This window comes from Lagopus muta, chromosome 2 (genome assembly GCF_023343835.1).
Source record: "Lagopus muta isolate bLagMut1 chromosome 2, bLagMut1 primary, whole genome shotgun sequence".
Classification (NCBI taxonomy): domain Eukaryota; kingdom Metazoa; phylum Chordata; class Aves; order Galliformes; family Phasianidae; genus Lagopus; species Lagopus muta.
The window spans coordinates 1,328,609-1,352,570 of NC_064434.1; the positions used below are offsets into that span (position 1 = coordinate 1,328,609).

The 23,962-nt window shown below is 44.1% G+C and overlaps 1 protein-coding gene across 2 annotated transcripts in view; it reads left to right on the top strand.

Annotated features, from left to right (window-relative positions):
• Nucleotides 1-23,704, top strand: part of CLIC5 (chloride intracellular channel 5) — a 69,947-nt gene extending 46,243 nt beyond the window's left edge. For both annotated transcript variants that reach the window (XM_048935367.1, XM_048935368.1), the window contains exons 5-6: nt 12,704-12,885; nt 15,368-23,704. In XM_048935367.1, the coding sequence (XP_048791324.1) occupies nt 12,704-12,885; nt 15,368-15,535 (350 nt within the window). In that variant the 3' untranslated portion in view covers nt 15,536-23,704. The remainder of the gene's footprint in view (nt 1-12,703; nt 12,886-15,367) is intronic.
• Nucleotides 23,705-23,962: the final 258 nt, after the last annotated feature.

Consider the following 23,962-nt stretch of genomic DNA (forward strand, 5'->3'; position numbering starts at 1 on the left):
GTGTTGCTTTGGAACCATAGCATGCCATACGGGGGGAGGAAAAAAAATAGAAATGTGTATTTGTAGACATGAGACAGCATATGCAAAGCCCTAAAAACCAGTTGACACCATGCTCTCGAGTCAGTGACTGTAATGATGCTCTCAAACAAGGGCACCGTCTGAGGCCTTTGCTGAACCAGGGCCTACGCACATAGGCCAGGCCTAGGCTGAAATCCTTGCAAGGGGAACAGAAGTTGGCAGACTCTCTCCTTGAAGAAGGAACGATTTCCCCTGTGTGTTTGAAGACTCCTCCAAGTGCTGCTGGCTTCCCTGGGATGCTTTGTTCTGCTTCCCAGCCCAGCTCTCGCTCACACACAGGAGCAGTAGCACAGCTGGAAGTGGATTAGAGCAAGCTGGCGGCAGCAGTCCTGGGAGGAATTAAGCGCCTTGCTGCTGGGATGGGAGGCCTAAATGACATTATTACTTAGGATTTGGTTTTAACTTTGTTGCTCTGCTGTTTCGCATGGGTGGGTAACTCCACTGGTTGCAACACACTTGGTGCATCTTAAGCGCGTGTGCAGGACTGATGAAGTTAAGGCCTAACTCAGTAGAACATCCGGATCTTACATGAGCAAACTGCAGGGCAGCTGAACTAGGTGGCCTTTGAATGTCCCGGGCACCTGAAAAGATTCTATGATTTAAGCACCCAAGGGGTCCTACTGTCCCAAGAAGGCTGTCCCCAGACTTCTATTTAGCAATGGTAGAGTGAGCTATCCCATGGCACAGCCCAGGGACCAGCTCTTTATTTGCACTGAAGTCCATTTTCAAAACAGAGAGACTTCAAAGGGCAAAGCATTTGTCCAGAATCTGTTTTTCCCAAAGCATATTTTTTTGTTTTATCCATGCAAATGTTCTTAATAAAATAATTGGGAAGAGAAGAATGAGACGTAACTGAAAACCAGTGCTGCTAATTTTCTTTATTAGAGAGGATCTTAAATAATTGACAGTTAGCTTGAAAACAGTGCTGGGAAAAAGGTGACAATGAGAATTAGAGACACCATTATTTTCTAAATCTCCCAATTTTGCTGATTGCAGAAAAAAATATCAAAATTTCTGAGAGCTTGAGTATGCAAGAAGCTTTGGGTGCAAAGCACAGCCCTGTCAGCTTTACTTATTCAGCAAATACGCTACTGTTTTAGTCCTGTAGAGGGTAAGTTACTCTTTTAGTCCTGTAGAGGGTGAGTTCTTTTGCATTTAAGCAGAGAACAGGAGAAACTGAAATGTCTTTTACTGCCCAGTGCCCCTCTAAGGAGGGAATGTATTGAGTGAGAGGGGCTCAGGTGATGGCAATAGCCGGTCTGTATTCTGCACTGCAGAAGGAGGATCCCTACTGACCCAGCCAATCAAAACTGAAAGAAACTGCACCTTAACATTGAGTCAAGATGCCCTGAAAATGTCAGGAAGGCATCTGGTCAGCAGTGCTTTCTGCACTACTTCAAGCCATTGGTCTGCCTAATCCAACTGTTCTAGCAGAGAAAGACCAGACAGCAATGGATAAGCTATGGACAGCTATGGATAAGCCCCTACCGATTCGTTTTATGTTGTGGGAAAAGATATTGTGATCTCTGCAAACGTGTCAGGTCTTGAGATATGTGATTTAAACAGCAAACTTTCTGTGTTGTTGAGGGTAGTACTGGCAGTGCACCTCATTCCTTTTCCAAAACATCAGAGGCGATACTGGGGATTGAAAAGCACATGGGCTGTGACCTGTCCTTGCAGCTGTATCCCCCCTGGCTCAGTTTCTGACAGTTGTGCCAGAACTGTATTAAAATTTACCTTTTCCTTGTCCCTTTATAAATATCCTATGAAGCAAGCATGCCCCTCTCCCTCCTTGTTTGTTCCCTGAACACTCCATTGCTTTGGCAATGTGGAAACTGCAATTTGTCCAGCTTCCAGCATTTGGACCTCTCCATGCCTCTGTCATCAAGGCTGCATTGCTCCTCACACCTTGCAGATGTTTTGTCCATGAGGAGCTGCACACATGAGCCTCTTAGCGTTCTCTCCGATAAACTGAATAAATGAACTTTTCAAGCCTGATATTCTGAGGCTTGTTTCCTGGCCCTTGAGCACGACATTATTGTTCTCCTTTGGCCTCTCTCTTGGGAATTTCCAAAGCCTTTTTTAACAGGGGACTCCAGAACTGGGAGAAATGTTCTGAATGTATCGTCACATCAGGGCTATTGCAACAGAAGAAGTATGACCTTCCTGCTACTGCTTGGATTTTTTAATGCATCCAAACATAATTATAACCCTTTTGGCTGATGCTTCTATTAGAATGCTGAAGTCAAGGCATAATTACGATGATCCCTAAGTCATTTGATGCGGCTTAAAACCAAAAATCTCAAAAGCAGAGAAACAGTGGATAACAACTACAACTTAAGTCATTTGTAAATCTCATTGTTTCTTTTTTTTTTCTTTTTTTAAATTCCCTCCCACATCTTCACTGCTGTTTAAGTGGAAGAACTTGAAGTCAATAGAGTGCAATTGGGATGATTCTGTTGTCTGAAAAGCTGACTTCATTTCCGTGATATGTCTAGCGTTGGAATGAATTGGTGTTAAAGATGGGACCGTTTCTCTTTGCTCAGGCACAGAACACCAGGGGTCCCCACCGCACTGTCTCTGAGCCCAGTGGCACTCACCGTGCGCTAACTTTGCTCTTGTTTCAAAGCAGAAGCATGCAGTTTGTTTTGCTTTGTCAGTCCCCAAATCGTCAGTTTGTTCTTTGCAAATAAAACAAAACCGTACACGCAGAGTAAACATGTAGCAGCTTGGCAATGGAGATACTGGAATGCTAATCTCACACTCCAATGTTACGGCTTAATATTGTGCAGGGCTTTCATTTTTATTATTATTACATTTTTTTTCAGGGTTTTGATGCAAATCAGCTGCTGTTTGTCTGCGGTTGTGTCAGGGACATCTGCGCTAGACTAGAGCAGTAGTGGTCAAGATGAGGCCCCTAAGGACAGAGAAAAGATGTCTGTCACCTGTGTGCTGCTGCAGAGTCCCGATGATTTGTGAAATGCAGGCAAAGTGCTGGGGCGCTGGTAGGCCACTAGTTTTACATTCGGTTGCTTCCTGCCCTCAGGTCACTGTGGCTCCTAGGAGAGTTGGAAATAAGCCTTGCATTTGGTGTCATTCTGACACCTGGGTTTTCTTCTTAGAGAACTGCATTTGAGGGTGTTTCAGTTTCACTCTTTGTGATGAAGTTACAAGTATTGCATTTATTTCTTGCCTCCACTGAAAAACAGACTAAGAAGGAAGGAAGAAAATTGATATTTAGCCTGAAACTAGAACCAAATCAAAACAAACTTTCTAGATGCTATGAATGGTTTAATTTTCTTCTTAAAGTCATTATAGATACACCTGTTTCACTAGGTTTGATTTGGGAGTTGGATAGATGATATCACAAAATAGGATACCTCTTCTTGTAACAGACAATTTCCCTCTGACCTGAAACAAATGCCCATGGCTGGCACATTACTGCTTCTACCGATGTAAAGTATCTGTCATCCCTGTTTTGCCTGTTGGAAGTTGACAGAGCATTTAAATCATTTATGGAAGGTCAAGTAGAATTATCTTGGGAAGAAAAGAATTGGACTTGCATCTCCTAAACCCAGGTGACCCCAGACCTGTGGATCATTGTGTTTAAGTGAGGGAAAGTTACCTGAGGAATCCCAGAATGGCTTGGGCTGGAGGAAACCTTACCGATCAAACCTTATCAAAGTTTTTGGCTCAGTCTCTCTGGGATGAAATTTGACAGGTCTGTCAAAGCATCCCAGAGTTTGGGATCAAGCTCTGATTGGTCAATTCACATCACTGAGCTTTTGTAGACAGTGTGGAGAGAAAGGGAAGGGAAGGGAAGGGAAGGGAAGGGAAGGGAAGGGAAGGGAAGGGAAGGGAAGGGAAGGGAAGGGAAGGGAAGGGAAGGGAAGGGAAGGGAAGGGAAGGGAAGGGAAGGGAAGGGAAGGGAAGGGAAGGGAAGGGAAGGGAAGGGAAGGGAATACATCACCTAAGTCTGTTTGTCTAAAAGTTCACATAGGTCATTCAATTTTCCCGCCCTGTTCTCTGATTTATGAAAAGGTACGTAAATCTACCTCCAAAGGAAAGTTTCATTTACCTTAAAGTACAAACTAAAACTGGAAGAACTTCCCTTAGAGTTGTCCATCTTTTATCAATATCTATAATGGAGCCTTGGACAACCAGGTTGGACTAGACACCTAACATTTAAATAGCCAAAGTTAGACAGGATGAGTCCTGCTCGTAAGTAACTTGATAGATTTTCCGTGTGTCTGCTGAGATTGCTTTGGTTATCTAACTGCTGTATGTCCCTCTGAGAACTGGCTGCAGTGCTCTAGGGGTTTAGCAACTCCTTTTCTCTCTGTGAAAATGCACAGAGCATATGCACCAATGTTTCTTGAAAATATATGCTTATTTATGTTTGGTTATTCTCTGTGTACACAACTAGAGATTCATTCAGTCAGTGAAAGCAGACAGATTGCAGCTTTTCAGTGTTGTTGCATAAGCATTTACCTTTATTGTGAAAGCACAATCAGGTCTCTGTTCAAGTGAATATTGAATAATTTATCTTTAATTAATCTTTAATAGCAGAGGTGATTCACTCCAGAACTCCCTTTGGCTTGGAGTTGGGTATCTGAATGGTTGGATGCATGGGAGCCACACCTCCCTTCTTTTTGCAGGGACTAACCATCATTTGCCCCTCCATACAGACTCTTCTTAGAACCAGGGATCTTACAAGGCAGAAATACGCCTGGAAGTTGGATGTTGCACTGCTGCAATTGGCAATGTACTTTCACACCTTTGGGGTGTGAAGCCTGAGTATCTAATAAAAAAGGGGGAATGTTACCCTACATCACTTAGGTGAACTGTGGAGATATATTTAAAGGGTGGGGTTCATCTCCCCTGACTTCACCATCCTGACTGGTAGGTGTCTAGCCTGAGCTTGTCCTTTTGGTTTCACCTGTAGTTCATGCTGTGGGAAGGGCACGTGTGCAGCCAGCTTCCATTGGGGGTCTGTGGCAGTGAGAAGGAGCTGCCTTCCTGAGATGCTCAGTGTCTCTGAGCAGGAGAAGCCCATACAACCAGCAGAGAAAAGACACCTGTCTTTTAAATGGCTGAACAGAGGCAGTCTCAAGGGTTGTATCAAAATCACAAATGGGTCAGTATGTAATACAGGGGCAGTAACACATACTGCAGTTACAGCTCTGCTGCATGAGAAGGATTAATCTATTCAGATTAAAGTTATGGTACTCTGTTGAGCCTGCCTAAAATAAAGTGAGCAGGATGTAGAAAAATAGAGCGAAAATGTGGATCCTTGGTCTTTAATCAGACTGGCAGACTACTAGAATGATATTATTTTCTTACCTTAAATTGCAGTTTCTTAGCTGGTTTCCTTCTACCAGAAAACAGTATTGGGTCTCATATAATATCAAACTCTGTGAATCTGGAAGTGATCAGGAAAGGTGGTTTGTTTTTCTAAAGTAGAAATAAATCTCAGATTGTTTGTGTGAGACTGCGAATATTTATGTACTGTTCCCCCTCTTCCCTCATTGCATATTTCACCAAGTTCATTTGCGTGTGTTATGGGATAAATCTTACTGGAGGGCAATGGAAGAAAGCAGTAAAAAGGGAAAGCAGCCGTTAGCTGTCTAGGGCAGCAGTAGCAACTGTTGCTCGGTTTTGTGCATGGATTGCTGTTGGTTGAACTTGCTGGGCTTGATGATTCAGAAACGTGCGGTCCTACTAATTGTGTGTGTGATACTGAGGTCAGACAGCGGTTTCAGATGGTGTACCAAACCATTGTGTTGCTGCACTTTGGTGACTTTAGATTCTTGCCACGTGCTTTCGTTGACTTGAAGAGGGCTGTATCTATCTTCCTTTGGCTTGGAAAAATGTTTTGTGATAAAATGTTGACGTGAGAAAAAAATAGCAGGGGTGTCCTGAATGATGGGCAAATTTCAAGGGTTATCAAAATTTTAAAAGTCATGTGAAAACAGAATCACAGAATCACAGAATAGATCAGGTTGGAAAAGACCTTCAAGATCATCGAGTGCAACCACAACCACAGCCCAACCATCCTACCCTAACTCTAACAGCCCTCTGCTAAATCATGGCCCTGAATGGTTGAGTATTTTAAGTATGACTTAACCAAGTAACCTAAACACTTCTTTTCTTATACGTTTGTTTGGAAAGTTTATGTTATTTTGCTATAGGATAGTTTTAAAAATGTAAACATTTTTGCTCTCTTTTATCTTAAATAGTTTTCAAACACAATTTGACCAAGGAGTCAATTACTCCTATTGCTTTTATTGTGCGCTCCATGCTTTGCATAGAATCCCAGCACGGCCTGGGTTGCAAAGGCCCACAGCGCTCCTCCAGTCCCAACCCCTGCTGTGTGCAGGTCGCCAACCAGCAGCCCAGGCTGCCCAGAGCCACATCCAGCCTGGCCTTGAATGCCTGCAGGGATGGGGCATCCACAGCCTCCTTGGGCAACCTGTGCCAGTGCCTCACCACCCTCTGGGTGGGCACCTCTTCTTACATCAAGTACAGTCCTCATCCTGTAGATGGTGCCACTCAGACACATAGAACAGGATGAATCTCAACTTGTTTTAGGTATTTAAGATCTGAGTAGCCAGTTTGCCTAGTCTCTAAGGAGTCTTCTCAAAAAAAGTGAGGCTCCTCTGGTGGTAGTTCAGCTTTTCCTAGGGTACTATTTTAGGATGGAACGGTCTGCCTTCCGGTGTCTCTTTCAGGCCACAGGGATTGGTGTTTATGTGCTTTGTTTGCTTTGCTGTGTCTGCTCATCCCAGTGTGAAACAAGGAAGGAAATATTTGAGTTCAAGGAAGGGGAAGAAGAGTCCTTGTCTGACCTCTGTAAACGCTGTGGGTGTGGACAGTCTGAATCAGTTTTACTTTTTCCAAACCATTTTTCTTTTACTACTTTCTAGTTACTTTCCACTTTGCTTCAGCCTTATTTGACCCATAGGAAACAGATGGAAACGACCTCCAATGCTGGGATTTTTATGGCCAGTATTACGCAGGAGGTCAGATGAACTGATTTTGGCTTTAAAAGCTTCTGGAGAAATCCTAACCCCACTGAAGTCAACAGCATAACTTCAATATGGCCAGAATTTCACTCTAAATACCTACTAATGAATCTTAGAATCTGGCCCTTGACTTGCAGGGTCTCTCCATGCATTACATTTTCCAATGTTTTGTTCTGTTGTGGTATAAATGCTTCAAGACAGAATGATTTCTCTTTGTCCCTGGGAAATAGTGGCTCAGGCTAATAGTTGAAGGAAGTTTTTGCTTGAAGAGTTGAATAACAGAGCCAAAATCTTGTCTTGGTTGAACTGGAGTAAATATGGAATAGCTTGCTGACAATGTGGAGTTACTCCTCTTTTATGTCAGCGTAACTGAGAGCACCATTTTGCCAATTATTAGCTTTTGTTACATTATTTGTATTTCTGTGCATGTCACGATTTGTTAATCTCATTGTTCAACATGAAGTAACCTTATGCTGAAAACAGAGCGTCACTATGAATTAGGTATCATTGGCTAAACTGAGCCTCACCCCATGCAATTGACAGATGGTAATACATTCATTAAGTGTTCTGTGGTTGCTTTGTGATTGGAAAGTGTTATTTTTTTGGCTTCTAACTCAGAATTCTTAAGGGAAGTTGTATAAAGGTATAGTTTTGAGTAGGGAAGGAATGTCACAAAGAACTCGTGAGTTATTTTTACTGATATTATTTGTTCATTGTTGGTGGGAGGACACAACAGGCTGTGATTGATGTAAGTTGTCTTTGCCTAAATAGCCCAGAACACAGCTGTGAAGCCTGAGAGAGATGATTCCACCATGGATTTTAAATATATATGGATAGAACTTGTTGGAATTTGAGGTTATATTAAATATATCAGTATGGAGGGAGGCAATATAGTTCTGGTGCATTTGTGCTCAGTGATTTCTCTGGACAGTTTGTGTGAGTTCAGACTTCTGCAGATCTTGCACTGAAAACCTGATGACAGCAGTCCTCATACAGGGCTGGGCCACATTTGGGTTCTCTAAGTTCATACTGCAAATCTGCAGGGTGGGAAAGCAATTGGAGGTGGAAGTTTCAAAAGCAGCACAGAGCAACATTCTCAGGCATAGTTCCACTTGGTGTTGTAATACTGAATACTCCACCCTGACATTACCAACACAATGTGAGGCTATTAGATGCTTCAGGAAAAGTTCTCCATACAACTGACTTCAGGTCATGCAAACCAAGTGCAGTAGAGAAGATACCCCTGGCTACAGAGGAAGCTCAGTGTGTTTAATTCAAAACAATTCATTTAATTTATACACTGTAGGGAAGATTAATCCCAGTGACTGACGTGCAATTGAGCTCCTGCTCGTATCAACAAACCTGTTAATTAATGATGTTACCACGAGGATAAGTTATAAAGGGCAATAGCTGTGTAACGACTTTCAAAATTTATTATGGGTACTATATTGGCAAATGGAAAATTACACCTTTTAGTTGGTCACATCTTTTTAGATGTCTTCCTTCAGTCTATTGTTGTGTGTGGTATTCACAATGTCCCAGTGAGAGCCTGCTGCTCCCTGTGTTCTCAACAGAGGCAACATACCAAGTCATCCAGATTGTCACAAAATAGCCATGCTGTGGGAGGTTCAGAGGTGATACGAGGTGGTGATCTGTGACAGCCAGCACAGCTTCACTGCAGCTTCAAGACCATGGCTTCACCAAGGGAGACTGTACTTGACCAGTCTGATGGCCTTCTATGTTGAAGTGATGACATCAGTGGATAAAGAGAGGACACTGTCATCTACGTGGACTTGTGCAAGGCTTTGGATGTGATCCTGCACCACATCCTTATCTCTAAATTGGAAAGAGACGGATTTGAAAGATGGACTATTCAGTGGATAAAGAATTGATTGAATGTTTGTAGCCAGAGAGCTGCTGTCAATGGCTCTATGTCCATTGTGATGAGCAGTGTCCCCAAGGAGTCTGCCTTGGGACCAGTAGTCTTCAACATCTTTATCAGTGACATAGACAGTGGGATTGAGTGTACTTTCAGCAACTTCCTTGATGACACCAAATTCAGTGACACAAAAGAAGGGAGGGATGTCATCCAGAGGGACCTGGAGATGCTCTAAAAGTGATCACAAGAGAATCTAAGGGACTGGGGTTGAGAATCACAGATGCAAGTACAGACTGAGAGAAGAACTCATAGAGAGCAGCACTGCAGAGAAGGACTTGGGAGTCTTGATGGATAAAAAAGCTGAGCATGAGCCAGCAGTGTGACCTTGCAGCTCAGAATGCTGTTGTTGTCCTGGGCTGCATCAGCAGAGGGTGGCATCAGGTTGGGGGGACAATGAGGGGGGCTGTCCCCTGTGCTCTGCCCCTTGTCAGGCTGCAGTGCTGCTTCCAGGCCTGGGGCTTCCAGCACAGGAGGGATGTGGGGCTGTGGGAGCGGGGCCAGAGGGGGGCCAGGAGGATGCTGAGAGCAGCTCTCTATGGAGAAAGGCTGAGGGAGCTGGGGGTGTTCAGCCTGGAGAAGGGAAGGCTGTGGGGAGACCTCACTGCGGCCTTCCAGTGATGAGGAGCTCATCAGCAGGAGGGGGAGTGACTTTTTACAGTCTGATAGTGATAGGACAGCATGGAATGGCTTTAGACTAAAAAACTATACAAGGGAGAAATTTAGGACACATGTTAGACAGAAATTTTTTACTGAGAGGGTGGTGAGCCTCATTGATGCCCAGAGCTGTGGTGCCCCATTTCTGGAGGTGCCTGAGGCCATGGATGGGCCCTGGGCAGCCTGAGCTGGGGGCACCCAGCCCATGGCAGGGGGTGGGACTGCGTGATCTTTTAAGGTCCTTTCCAACCCAAGCCATTCACAGTTTTGTGAAGAGCTTCTTCTGCTTGGTTTGATCTCAGTATGAACCCAGACAACAGGTCAATCAGCAAGGGTTCCAGAACCTTCAGAGATGTAGGTTTTTCTAAGAATGTTGTTTCTCAGTCTCTGCTCGTACTTTTTTTACTGCTAATGGATTTTCTTAAACATTGAACAGATAAGAGAGCAAATGAGAGTTAATTTTTTAAGGTGTTTACCCATGGTTTCAGCTTTCTGTGATGATCCGCTAAAATTATTTATGAAAAGGGAAATAGTCCAATAGGAAAGCCATACAGATTACTCTGTGCTCCACTGGTGGGATTTTATCTGGGAGACCTGGTTTGATCACCTTGAAAAGGCATTTGAAGCTCAGCCTTCCACTTCCAATAAAAATTGTCTCCCTAGAACATTGTTAAAAGTACAATTCGTCTCCCACTTATTTATTTTTCTAAAAATGATTTTAAAAGAAATTAAAAGTAGCCTTGTACACCTAAGCTCTATATGAAATTATAATTTTCGGTTGTTCATTCTCTTGACTTTTCAGAATTCCATCACTGATCAATTGGAAGAAAGACAGCTCTCCCTTATTCACTGCTCCTCTCTTTCCTAGTTGTTCTGGGAGCTTTACCAGTACCGGAGGAGTATTAATTAATCAGGGTCTGAATTGATGATCAGAATCTGAGGTGGTCCCACCTTATAGTGACTTCAGTGGGAGATCTTGGGATCCCGTGGGTCCCAGCAGAGCCTGGAGTTAGGTCTCAGACATGTTGAACCCTGCACATATGCTTATTTCTGGCCTAAAGCAGTTGCATGCAAGCGCCAAATGAATTCAGATAGATGTTTTTCCCACTGTCACACGCAGGCTCCACTCCAGGCATTGTTTTTGAGACAACCATGACGCACTTTGGTGTATCAGTGAGAAAAGAAAACAACACATCCCTAATAAGTTCCAGAAAAACTTACATAAATGCGTGTCACCTGCTGCTCCTGGCTTTGTAAACACATGCAGCTGAGCCATGGGATGGCACAGGGCAGCTCGTGTAGCACTTCCACCAGGAACATTGCACGGATCCCTCAAAGAGCTGTAGGTCTCACTGGGTAAATGGGATGCTGGAAAATAGTCAGCATTAAGCCAATTTTCTAAAATCCAAATGGGCAAAATTGGATTAAATCACAGTAATTTGATTCCATTGTCTCTAAATGAATTCGTTGCAAGAGAATATAGCGTGGGGCTGACCAAGAGACAGAGAGCTCTCCATTCAGCAGGTGTGATGGGTCGAACCAAGGAGACATTGCTAACCTTCCAGGCGTTGCCACGTGGGGTAGCATTGCGCAGCAGGAAATCAGCGCCCTTCGGCAGAAGCCGTGTGGCAGAGCACAGCTGCAGATGATTAAAGGCACCACTGCCGGGATCTGACAGCAGAATGTCAGTGTCAAAATTCAATTTAAATTGATTAAATAAGGGATGGCAACGCTTTTGTTTTATGGATGGCAGCACTTCAGTCGCTTTAGTTGCTCTGCTTTCAGAAATAAAATTCTTTCCCTCCCCGCTCCGTTTGCTGGGATGTTTTCAGTTGGATCGCAGTCACTCCTCCAGTCAATCAATTAAGCCAGGATTTGCCACTGTGTCTGAGAGTCAGCCACAACAGAGCTGCTACGGTTCCCTGGTGCTTGGCCAAGAGGCTTCAGAGGGAGCGAGGCATCAGGTGGCTTAATCCGTCTTCCACCACTGGCACAAGGCTTAATGGATGTCAGGGCTGCAGAGAAGTCACGTTCCGTGGAGCTCGGCTCCTGCTCTTTCCATGGCCCTGTGCACACCGCCCATCCCTCCCTGCCAGCAGCACAGCAGAGCCAGCAGAGCTGCAGGTGCCAGAGCTGTCCTGGATGATCGCTGCTGCCTGTTGAAGCTCGCGCTGTGCTCCATGAATGCATTTCTCTCCTGAGGCTTTGTAGTGTAGTGCCACGCCACGTGAGTCACCTGACACACTGAGCAGTCTCCCTTAAGTTAAATGGCAATAAGTTACTCAGAGATAAAAGATCTTACAGGATTAGGCCTTAAACGCTGACTCCAGGCCAGATCTGCAGCAGGTATAAATCACTGCAGGTAATTTTCACCAGCTGAAATTCTGGCCCGAAGCCCGAGAGTCATGTTGTTATTTTTTCACATTGTAAATTCTCGCTGTTTCTTATTTATATTGCTTTAGCACTGTGAGGCACTTGTCAGGGGCCGGGACCACATCGTGCTTGTCCCCCTTCAGAGATGCAAAAGATCCTTCTTGCCCTGGAGGCTCTGCAGTTCAAATAACATGCAAATGTGTGCACAGTCATCCAGTTTTCTATAAGTACGTTGTTGCAATCACATTTTTCTACTAACCTGCAGGTAAAGTGTAAGAACGCAAAGTCTGTGCCCCAGGTTGATGTTTTCAAGTAAAAACTTTGCTCTTTGCTTTGCGTCATGCCTAAGTGGAATTTTACATCTTCAGTTCCTTGCAGCGGTGTGGGACAAGGTCTTTCACAGTTGAAGGCCCAAGACTTATCTCCACTGTGGCACTCCATCTGAGACATATCAGAATGAGAATCTGCACCTAAATGAACCTGAAGTAAGAAGAATCTTAACAGTGCCTGAATATCTCACCTGTTCTGAGTAGCTTTGAATTTTGATTTTGTTACATTGCTTTTGTTTAACAGCCATTGACAGTGAATGTTTCTAAATTCTTTCTGGCCACTCACTCTTTACATTTTGGCACAGCCCTTGAAAAAGGTTTGGTGAAGGCTCTGAAGAAGCTGGATGACTATCTGAGAACCCCTCTGCCAGAGGAGATTGATGCAAACAGCACTGAAGAAGAGAAGGTGTCCAAACGCAAGTTTCTGGATGGAGATGACCTCACCCTTGCTGACTGCAACCTTCTGCCCAAACTCCATGTTGTCAAGGTAAAAGATGTCATGTGATGGACAAAGAAGCCTTATTTGGTAGGGAAGTGCTCTGGTTCAAACATTTTGAGTGTTTGTGCTACATGGTAGGCTAACACATATGTATTTACACAATATTTACAGTATTCACACACTCCCTCTCACGGATAAGCAAGTGAGTGATATATGAAATGCACAGAGTGAAGTCCCTTCCATTGATCCAGCAGCCAAGTGTCAAGCCAACAGGCTTTTCAGCAGAGGTATCTTAAGTGCTAAGGAAACAGGGTTTGACACATATTCTTCTCAGAATTTCCTGTAAGTTAACTTAAACCATTTTGTATTTAGTACGTGGGAAAATTGTCCCACCAGTAGCAAAGACAGTGTTGAGATTTGGGTGTCCTTTCTCTTTGCTTTTAAACTGCTGCTGGTAAAAGTCATCTTTCATATTAATTACTTCCCATTATTCTTAAGAGAGATGTCAAAACTTCAGTCAGTTCCCACCCACTTGTGACTTAAGAGAGACAGTCTGTCTTTGGGGGCAGTATTTGTTCCAGCTGGTGTTTCACACAGAGAAATTAACAAATCAATGTCACAGCTGAGGTCCAGGATGTAAGATGCACAGTAGTTGCTGGTACAGCGCAAGTGATGTGCATCATCTTGCCTTCTGAATGTTTCATTTATTTCATTTATCGGACTGCATCTTTCTTTAGGATAAAGCAAGTACCTGGCAGACCTTGGCAAGCAAGAAAACTAGTAATTAAAACCAAGACATGCATCTAATTTGGCTCTGTGAGCCAAAACATAAACTGAGCCTAGGAGCTGAAGGCACACATGCAGTAAGATAGATAAAAGTGTGTAAGTCACCAGGTGAGAACTGCAATAACATCTTCACAACTTTAGCTCCTTCTTTGGCTCATCTCGATTGGTGACTCTGGATTCACACAATGCAAAATCAAATGGTTCCTGTTTCACTGTGACAAAATGAAAGAAGTCAAACGAGAACTAAAATATTTCTCAGACAGGCGTAACCACAGGATATTATCTGAAAAGCATTTTACAGATGTAAGAAAAGGGTAAATTATCAGGAGTTTTTCACTTGATGAAAGATGTGTGCTGGAAATTGTGAAAATCTTGACTTGAGTTGCCCAGCAGGTTTTATCTTCCCCATGTGTGTGTGAAACATCACTGAGGGCAAGAATGCTTAATTGAATGCAGTTTAAGACAGGATGAGGCGTTACATATACCAAGTGGATCCTGGTAATAAAACCAAATCAAATCACAGTCATTTCTGAGAACATGACTGTCCTGCAAAAGCTGAGATGGAAAACAGCTCTACCATGTGCTTTTAAAATAAAGGGGAACTCTGTGCCACATATGTATGTAATTTATGCTCAGGAACAATTTTATACTGTCAGAAAAATTAGAGATTGGAAGCACTCATCAAATCAGCTAATCCGTCCCTTCCTATCAGCTAGTTCATTCTGTCACCACAGGATTATTCTATATGGTGTGTTCTTACAGGGAAACTGAAATATCCCAATCCAGCAAGCTGCTTAACCAACCAGCTAGCTTTAAACACAGATTAGTCCCTTGGACTTCAATGGGACCATACAGGTGCTTAAAATTAAGTATGCACTTAAATATTTTGCTGAATAAGGGCCTGAAATTTTTAGAAATTGAGAATTTCCCTTGATGGACAATTTCCGAGTCTAACAACTCTTGAAATAACCATTTTCTTTCTCCAGCTTATGCTAATAGTCCTGTTTCTAATGTCTGCTAAATCATCTTGGTTCCTCGATCGTGGTACCCATACCGTGCCAAATCTTTCCTTTGTGAGAACAAGGACACAGTCTTCCAACAGCTGTAGGCAGTTATGTCTTCTGACTTTGTTGGCCAAATAAAATATATTACATATGTTAAAAAAAAAATAAAAATAGTAAATACCTAATGTAATACGTTGAATATGGTACTCAGTTTTAAAATGCATTATATATTAACTGTTACTAATGCCTTTCTCCTAAATCTATATATTTTTAATTCAGCTATAAGATCTCTTATTTGGCATCTCACTGTTAAGAAGTGATGTGCATAGGACTGGTGGAAAACACCAGAAAATAGTAGTAAAATTAATGAACTTTAGGTGCCTTAAAATGCACAATTTGGTCACAGAATCACAGAATCACAAGGTTGGAAACGACCTGCAAGATCATCCAGTCCAACCACCCTCCCATTCCTATCAGTGCCACAAGCTACTAAACTATCTAAACCATGGTGATAGTTGCCAGGCAATTGTATTGAAGTGTCCTTAGGCCAGATGGTGTCCTTGCAAGACGTGGGATCACCAGTGGGCCCTTTCAAGATGTTCTATTCTAAGTCCAAGTGTCCCCAAGAATTTAAAAGAAAACAGAAAAAATAGAAAGCGTAAGAAGCTCTCTGAAACGCCATCAGGAGATGTATCACCAACAGATGCTTTCTTTGTTTTCCTCTTTTCTCTTTGGTTTAGATTGTTGCAAAGAAATACCGCAACTTCGAGTTCCCAACAGAGATGACGGGGCTGTGGCGGTACCTGAAGAACGCGTACGCCAGGGATGAGTTCACTAACACCTGTGCAGCAGACAAAGAAATTGAGCAAGCCTATGCAGATGTGGCCAAACGGCTCAGCAAGCCCTAACTGACCCCAGCAGTGGCTCGGCATCCCTGACAGATTCCTGTTTTGCAGACTCTTCTCCTTGTTGCCTTAAGATATACCTTATCGTTATCTATCTGGCTGGCATCCCTATGATTTCACCTGTTCAAGAGTAGTGGTCAGGGACAAACGTGCTTCTCCCTGGAGGAAGGAGAAGGTAGCTCTAGTGTAGGGGGTGGAGACCCTTTGAAATCTGAACCTACGATCTGACACAGCTAGTATTACTCATAATCAGTATTGGAAATGACTCCGCTGTATTAGTTTCTTGTTTTGTGTTGGGGTATATCACCACCTGTTTTCTTTGGAGTTTTAACAGTAGTTTGTTAGCTTAAATTTCAAGCAAGTCAGTCAGGAACACATAGAACTGCTTCTATATAATCTGCTGATTATTTCAAGGGCGCTTTGTTTTCCCATTGCTATTGAAACCTGTGAGGAAGGAACAAAATTTGTGAGAGAGGCAAAAGGAAAGAGTTTGACCCTAGAGGAGTAACGCTCGTAGCAGTTATATTTTTAAACTTCTCTGAAAGCATTTTCTGCCTTAGAAGACCCAAGAGTTTGTAGGACATTTATTTTTAACTTGGCACAAGAGGGGAAAGCCTAAGCAAATGTCAGACTTGCAGATGCTGCTTTGCATGAAACTTGTATGATGCCGCTGGATCTAGAGGTGTAAAGCAAAAGAGATCAAATGGGCAGTTGAGCAGGAAGCCTTGGAAGAGGCTGATGCCAAAGTGGCCAGTGGATCTGACATTTGGGAGAGACAGCTGTGGGGCAATACATTGAGTCAAGCCCACGGCCCAAACTGGCACAGCTGACCAAACCATGTAGAACATTGTCATCCTGGCTCCATGGCTGCCAGTTCCTTTCTGCTGCTATCTTGGGAAGCATGGCTAGGCAGGAACAAGCTTTGGGCTCCAGATGGGTTGCCTTCAAGCAGCCATCATCCAGCCCAGGGAGCAGCATGCTCTGAAAAGGGGACAGAGAGACCCATTTCCAGCCTGAAAGCTGGTGAGCAGGCGAGGAGGAAGCCTGCATGCTGCCTTAGTCCTGCTCCCCCAAGGTTCACCAGTCCAGGTTAAATGATTCAGGATTGTTTTCTGAAAGCGATTATTGCATTCAATCCGGAACATCTGCCTGACACAATTTGCTTTAAAGTAGTGATTATGTGCACATTACTTTAGTAAATCCAGAACGACAGCCCTTTTGCATAAAACTCACATGTATGATGGTGAACATGAAACATTTCAGTTTGGGACTATTTGAAGACAAACAAAAGCTGAGCTCTTGGCTGGCATAGCTCTCCTTGTGCTCAGGGCTGAGCCCTGACTGAGGGGAACCCGGGGGAGGTGGGCTGAGGCCAGGGGAACCCTGCAGTGAGCTGTCTGCAGCCTGAGAGCCAAGAGATGGATCCACAGCCATAGCTGCATGACAGTGATGAATATCTGATGGGATTTTTCCCCTTTTCACGCTCACCCAGCTGGGAGCAGGATGCAGTTTGCTTGTTGTTGACTATTGTTTTGCACGCAGTGATCAGTTTGTTTTGAGCTTTCCAAAACCTCAGAACTCCCGGGCCTTCCCCTGAAAGGGACTGTGTTAGAAGTGGCTGGATTGGGGGGCAAAGGCTGCATGAAATCAGCTGGTTCAGAGGGTGCTGATAGCAGCCAGCAAAGCCTCAGGGGCTTAGCAGTGTCTGCACAGGCACATGTGGCTCGTTAAAAACAAACAAACAAACAAAAAAGCAACACTTCTTCATGAGTTTGGAATTACTTGTGATTTTATTTTATTTTTTTAGCTCTAGATTGAGGCGACTATTTATTTATTTATTCTGATCCACTCGGTCCTTTCTGCCCGCCTCTTGCTTTTGGTTTGCGCTCAGCACGCCGCACAGGATGGTGTTATCAGCACCGTGTGATCTCATTTGTTAGGGAGAAGCTGCTGTGTGATGAACAGCCTCTGGGCTGGATTTTGGCTGGCAGCACCCCTTGGCCAGGAGCAGCTTCTTGCAGTTGCTGTTGGCCAGGTTTGCACGCAGCTGGTGGCATAGTGGCAGTGATGTTGGAATGAAGGCGCAGGGTCAGACGCAGCTCTTGTTCTGTGCTCACTGTGGTAAGCTCCTTACAGAAGGCAGTGCTCACCTGCAGCTGAGTAGGGTGAGTGAGGCAGCCAGCATCTGCCCTGATTTTGGCCATCTCTGAACCTTCATTCCTGAATCCTATGTTTCTGAAACGTTCTACCTGTCTGACTGGTTTTGTTAGAAGAGGGCCAAATCACCATCATTTGGTCTCAGCACGCCTCAAGTTGCATCTGCTTTTTAAAAAATGATGTTTAGAAATGGGTGGGCTCATAGCAGAAGGAAAATTGGTGCAATGAGTTTTTGGTTAGATGTTCTTAAAATCCTTTTTCGATTTGATTAGAAAACTGAAAGCCCCCAAGCTACCTCCCTTTTAATTGGCAATACCAAATCAAAATATTTTCACTTTCTCAGCAACACTGCAAAGAGAAAAAAAAAAAATTGGACAAAATGTATTGATAGATATGAGAAGGAATAAGAGGTAAGAAATGAAACTGGTTTTCCACCAGCTGTAATGCCCATTCTGGGGGAATCCACGTCTGGCTCTGCATCCTAACTGTGCACTGTGTTCGTCGCTTTGTTATAGGCTGATCCAGAATCATAGACAGGTTCGAGCATTGCCTGACCTTTGGGTTTGCAGGTTCATGCTGCCAGGTCTGTAACTTCTGCTCACCTCTGTGCTTTGTGCCGTAGGCAGAAGCAGGAAACACTGGAAATCCTATATAGAAAAGTTTGAGTCCTACACACACTGAATTTGAGCTCAGTACTCCTGACTCGGGATCCATCACCATCAAGATTTTAAGGGGCTCCAGACTCCTTTAGGCAGGGTATTTTCAGTGACCTTCCATTGTATTTAGAATTATAAGTAATAAATATTAATCATACAGGATTGTATGTCTACATTGGCAAGGCAGCATTTCTGAAAAGAATCTAAGTGACAAGACAGACATTGCAGATTTACAATAACTTTGTTCATAAATTTTTTGCAAGATGTAAAGAAAGACATAGTGCAGAGGGGGAAGAAGCCAACAATATGGATTTAATCATCTGCATTTCAGAAATGCAGACCAAATGTCTGTAAAGATGTCCATTTCATCCAAACATTTCTTAGATATTTATTTCAAAGCTCCCTGTTCAGTCAATCCAACACTCCATTCATATTGGAACTAATATTGATTTCTCTTCTATTACCAGCGATACGGGAGTGTTAAAGGATCCCATATACAAGTTACTCTTGTTTTTTGTTAGACTTTTTCAGTTGCCAAGAGGTCATCCTGTGCATACCTATGAAGGTAAGATCAAGGGAGCGTCTGTTTCGGGACTGCTTAAAAGAAAGCTTCCGACAAACAATTTTTTCCACCAGAAAGACTCTTGTAAAGGTATTTCTTTATCAGGAGTGTTGTGGGCTATTGAGCTGTGGGTTACAAGCTCTTCTCCTACGTTTGCATCAGCTGAAAACCACCACCAGGGAGGAATTATGGTCGGTATTGCAAAGAAGCTAGACATCTTTGTTTCCTGCTATGTTGTGCAGAGCAGTAATTTTGAGTGTGTATTTATTTTATTTTGACCCCCAGACAGCTTTTCTCGTCCCTTGTATTCATAGAAAGTCAGCTCCAGGTTACCCATAACCATTCTTCCATCCTTCAGTGCCAGTTCAGCAGAGTGCCCATGGATGGGCACACAGAAGGGCATCTTAAGGCAACCCATCCACCTGGGGGGATGGCAACCAAAGGTCATTGCTTGCAGCAGGGATCCCACCATTGTCCCAGCAGAAAAAGTGAGAAGCAAAGAGAGTCCCTCTTTCTGAAGTGACCAGGTTTGGCTCACCGCTGAGTTTGGGGCATTGCTAAAATGTAGGGGTTGGAAATCTCACTCATTTGAAACCTGAAGGGCACATGGAAGCACACACTTTGTAAAATGAATTGGTGTTTTAAACAGGGAAGTAAACCCAAAGCCCATTGCCCTCCTTCACTTGTATTCTTCTAGGCACTGGGAAGCTTGCAGTTGTTTATTATTCTGCTAGATATATTCTTGAATAGCTTTTCATATTAAGAAATATTTTCCAGTAAGATTTTTGCCTTTCTACTCAGTCTTTCAACTCTTCATTAGTTTTGATGTCTGCGATGACCAAATGATTCCAGAGGAGGCAGGAAAGCTGGGAGGCTCATACTTGTTGAGATGTTGAAGGAGGTAATGATTTTTTGGAGAAAACAGTGTTCAAAGCATTTTTTTTTAACAATCTGTCTTTTCATCTGGGATACTTCAACCAAAAGTGATGGTCTGTTTAGTCTGGACTGTGATTTTCAGCTGGGACCTGGAACAGTCACCGTGTTCAAGATGGCTTTGCTGAGGGATTTCCCCCAGATACATAGGATGTTCACTCTTGGTCACAAAATGGCCCATTCCCTTGGTCCGGATCTTCTGGTCTATATTGGTGCTGAATTACCACACTCCATCAACTTTGTGCTGGGCAGTGAAAATGGTTCCTACCACCTCCTCTCTTCTGGGCAGGAAAAGAAAAGAGCAGTGACCTGTTTTACTTCCAAGCAACACTGCAGCTCCAAGGGAACGCAGGGCCCTGCCCAACATTGGTATCCAGAATCTGAAGACCCCCACATCCCTCACCAGGCAGCATTTCATAGCCCACAGCAGTCTTGCAGCCCCTTGTTCCCCTCTTGGCCCACACCATCCCCTTTCAACATTTATCAGAGAGATGCCAACACTGGCAGTGTCCCGGAGGATGCGCGCCAGCTGAGCAGTTCTGAGGGATGCCATTGGCCCAGCAGGTGATGGCTGCACTGCTGGGGGATGGCCACCCCTGCCCAGCAGCCCCCCACTGGTGTTGCAGTGTTTGGTAGGAAATGCTGATGTCAGCACTGCGATGCTCAGCCAGCGGCGCTGCTCCACAAGCAGAGCTGTCTGTGCCACCGCTTGCTGCCCCAGCTCAATGCTCTGAAGGACGTTGGTGTTTAGTGCTGAACGAGTGCTTGCCTGCGCTTGCACTTGCAGGACTGGGGCCTGAAAGTCGTGGCAGGAAAGCCTCTATCAATGAAGCTGTTACTGTCCTGTTTCCTTTGAAATCCATGGCAGAATTCCCAGTGGGGAAATTCCCAATAGGAGTTCCCAGTAGAGCCCAAGTCTACACCATGATGAAGCTGTTTGAGGTGTGATGTTCTTGGAGAACTGCAAGCAGTCAGAGAAGCATGGAACCAGCCACAGTAGTCTCACTACAGAAGCAGCACTAAAGATCCCATTCTGTCCCAGTTCTAACTGGGGGACGCCACCAGTGCTGCCAGAACCATGCTGGTGGAGCCCCGGGGTCTTGGGGCAGAGCCCTGCTGGCAGCGTGATGCAAAGGCATGTTCTGCTGCATCTCCCACCCACAGGCAGTGAGCTGCCTGCCCTACTCCTATTCTGATATGGCTTGTCTAACGAAAGCTGAGGAGGGTGGGGGATTTATTTTGTCGTAATGTATATACTCACATTGTAAAAGCAATCCAAAGAGTCCTTAGTGGTTCTCCACATGATGCTGTCAGTTCTCACCACAGGGTAGAATTTGTTGGTAGAAATTAAATGAAATTAAATTAAAACAGAAAAGCTTGGCTGCTGCTGATAGGTACTACTGGGAGCCCTGAAAGCAGTGTGCAGTGTAGAAGCATAGCAGGAGTGAACAGCCCTCAATTCCTGCTTATGTTTTGCAGCATCATTGCAGCCCATTCTCCTGCACTGTTGCTAATTCCCTGTCTCTCTATGTCTATAATCTGAAAATATTGGGAAATAGGTATGGGCACCACATTCATCTTTTTCCCCCTTTCTTTCCCCCCTCAAATCAATCCCTTTAGTTCAGATATATATGGTAGGTAAGGAGCGTTTCCAAACAGCAGATTTCTCAGCTTTTTCATTAAGGAATTTTTTAATAGCTTTGGGGTAATGAGAGGTTATCACCGTCTTTGGGAATAAACTGTACTATAAAACATACATAGGAGTCTGATTCTGACCGAATGGAGTAAGCAGGGCAGCGTACAATTCATTTTGAAGAGTCTGCTTAGGACTGAGCAAGCAGAATAATCCACGCTTTGCAGTAAAAACTTAAAGTCTGGTTCAAGTCTCAGTTTTTCGTTGGTTGTTTTGGTGTTCTTTTTGGGATTAGTTTCTGTACAACACTTTGCTTAGAATCACAGAATCATGGAATATCCCAAGCTGGAAGAGACCTGTAAGGATCCTTGAGTGCTACTCCCAGAAACAGCATCTGTTCTATGTGCAGGCATTTGTTACGAGGAATGCCCCCTCCCTGGAAGCACTCAAGGCCAGGCTGGATGGCGCTGTGAGCAGCCTGGTCTAGAGGGAGGAGTCCTTCCCTACAGCAGGAGGTTGGAACTGGATGGTCGTAAAGATGCCTTCCAACCAAGCCATTCTATGATTCAATGATTCTATTATGTAATGGCATTATTTAATTCAACAGCTCTGTAAGAGTGCGTTGGGATGGAAGGCGGCACAAGGTGAACTGCTCCTGAAATGGTGCTGTTGTTGGCTGAGCCCTTGGGTTTGTTCCCTGTGCAGTGAACACAAGCAGTGCCATGGGCTGTGCAGAGGCAGGAGCTGCCGACCTGCATCCCGTGCTGCCAGGAATGGGGCTTTGTCAGCACTGGGAAATAGGGGTGAAAAAAACCTGGCCCCAACCCTCCTTCCTTGTGCAATGCTGACTGCTTCTGTACATGGCTGTGTTTTCAGAGCTTGTGAAGCCGTTCCCAATAGCTGCTTGCTTTGCTTTCTGGGGAACAGGTCCTCATCTGTACAAATCCTTCAGCAATCATCCTATCCCTTTTTCCCTGTAAATTTTATTTTTTTAACAGTCCTGCTCTATACTGCCTAGCAAGTTCTGATCCACCGATTGACAGATTTATCTTCCTTGTCTGACTGTTTCCAATTCCAAAGCCTGAAGATCAAAACCAAGTTGTGTAGTGAGATCTGAGGGTGAGCAGAAATGCTGTTTTGTTTTTCCTCAGAAACCACTCAGTTCCAAATCCTGACTCCAATCCTGGTTAGTGAGGGGGGTCTGAGGCTGAAGGAGAGGAAGAGAAGCCCACTGCACATGATGCTGTCCCTCCAGTGATGGAGGAGGAGGAACCAGTCTGGGAGTCCTAAGAGGTGTATGGACAAGTTTTCACTCCTGTGTGTGAAATCAGTCTATGCAGGGACATGAGTGGTCCCAAACTGCCCCAGAGCTGCTTAAAAACATCAGTGATATTAAAAAGCTGAAGTTGGGATGGAGTAACACCCTCAGGACACGGCACAGACAAAAAGTAACTCAAAGACACTCCAATTCTTAGCTATCAGCCCAGACCCATCTTAAGGGCTGGATTTCTTCCACCAAAATGCCACTAGTCTCAGAAACACCTCATTGTTGTTGGGTCTGCCAGTCTGCTGGGGGAAAGCAAAATCAGGGGCTCCTAAAGACTGATTCTTAAGTCGGATCTGGTGAGCTTCAAAGTCATCTGTTTGTAAACAACTCTTTGATAGTGGTTGGCTGTGGAAAGTGACTGTGCATGTGAGGGTCTCCATCAGGTCAGGCAGGTAATCCATCCCTTCTCATAGCCCTCCTTTTCCACAGAGGCACTCCTAAGGGAGAATTTTAGATCAGACTGTACCCTTTGCAGTAGAACTCTGCATTTCCTCTCCGTATGTACGGCTCCTAGCGTGGCAGGGGTCTGATTAGAGGCTTTGTGTGCTGCTCTAACACTCAGAACATATCATAGGAATAATGCAATTAAAATGTCGTTGAGATTGCCTTTAGCATAATGATTGCGTGGCTGCACTGTCACCTGTGAATAAAGTCAATGTCCTTTTTGTATCATAGGGAGTATATTTTATTATTGAAGAAACTGTTTAATTTTTAAGATTAAATTGAAAAGTATCTGCTTATTATTTCATTGTAAGCCTAAACAAGCAAATATTTCTTTTGTAGCCTTCAAATGAGTATGTGTTAATTGCAGAAATCCACCTTCCTGAATTGGAGCTGTTTATAGTCCGATATTCCGGGAGTGATTAACACTTGGTAATTTGAATAAAAGTGGTTTATTTTCTCATTGGGTTATTCCTGGGCTTTTGTTTAAATTGTTAACTGTTGGTTTTATTAACCAGAAACGTTCCGTTGGCTCTAGGAGTGGCTGCAGAGAGAAAGCGTGCCCACAGCTGTACTCACCTGTGGAACTTGGGTGGAGTAGAAAGGAAGGACAGTGAGCTGGAGGTATGTCAGCAGAAGTAGGAGCAGGTATGAGCATTGGTGCCGTGCGGATTGTACAGCTCCATGGCAGTGCCCAAGCACAGCACAGCAGGTCTGAGAG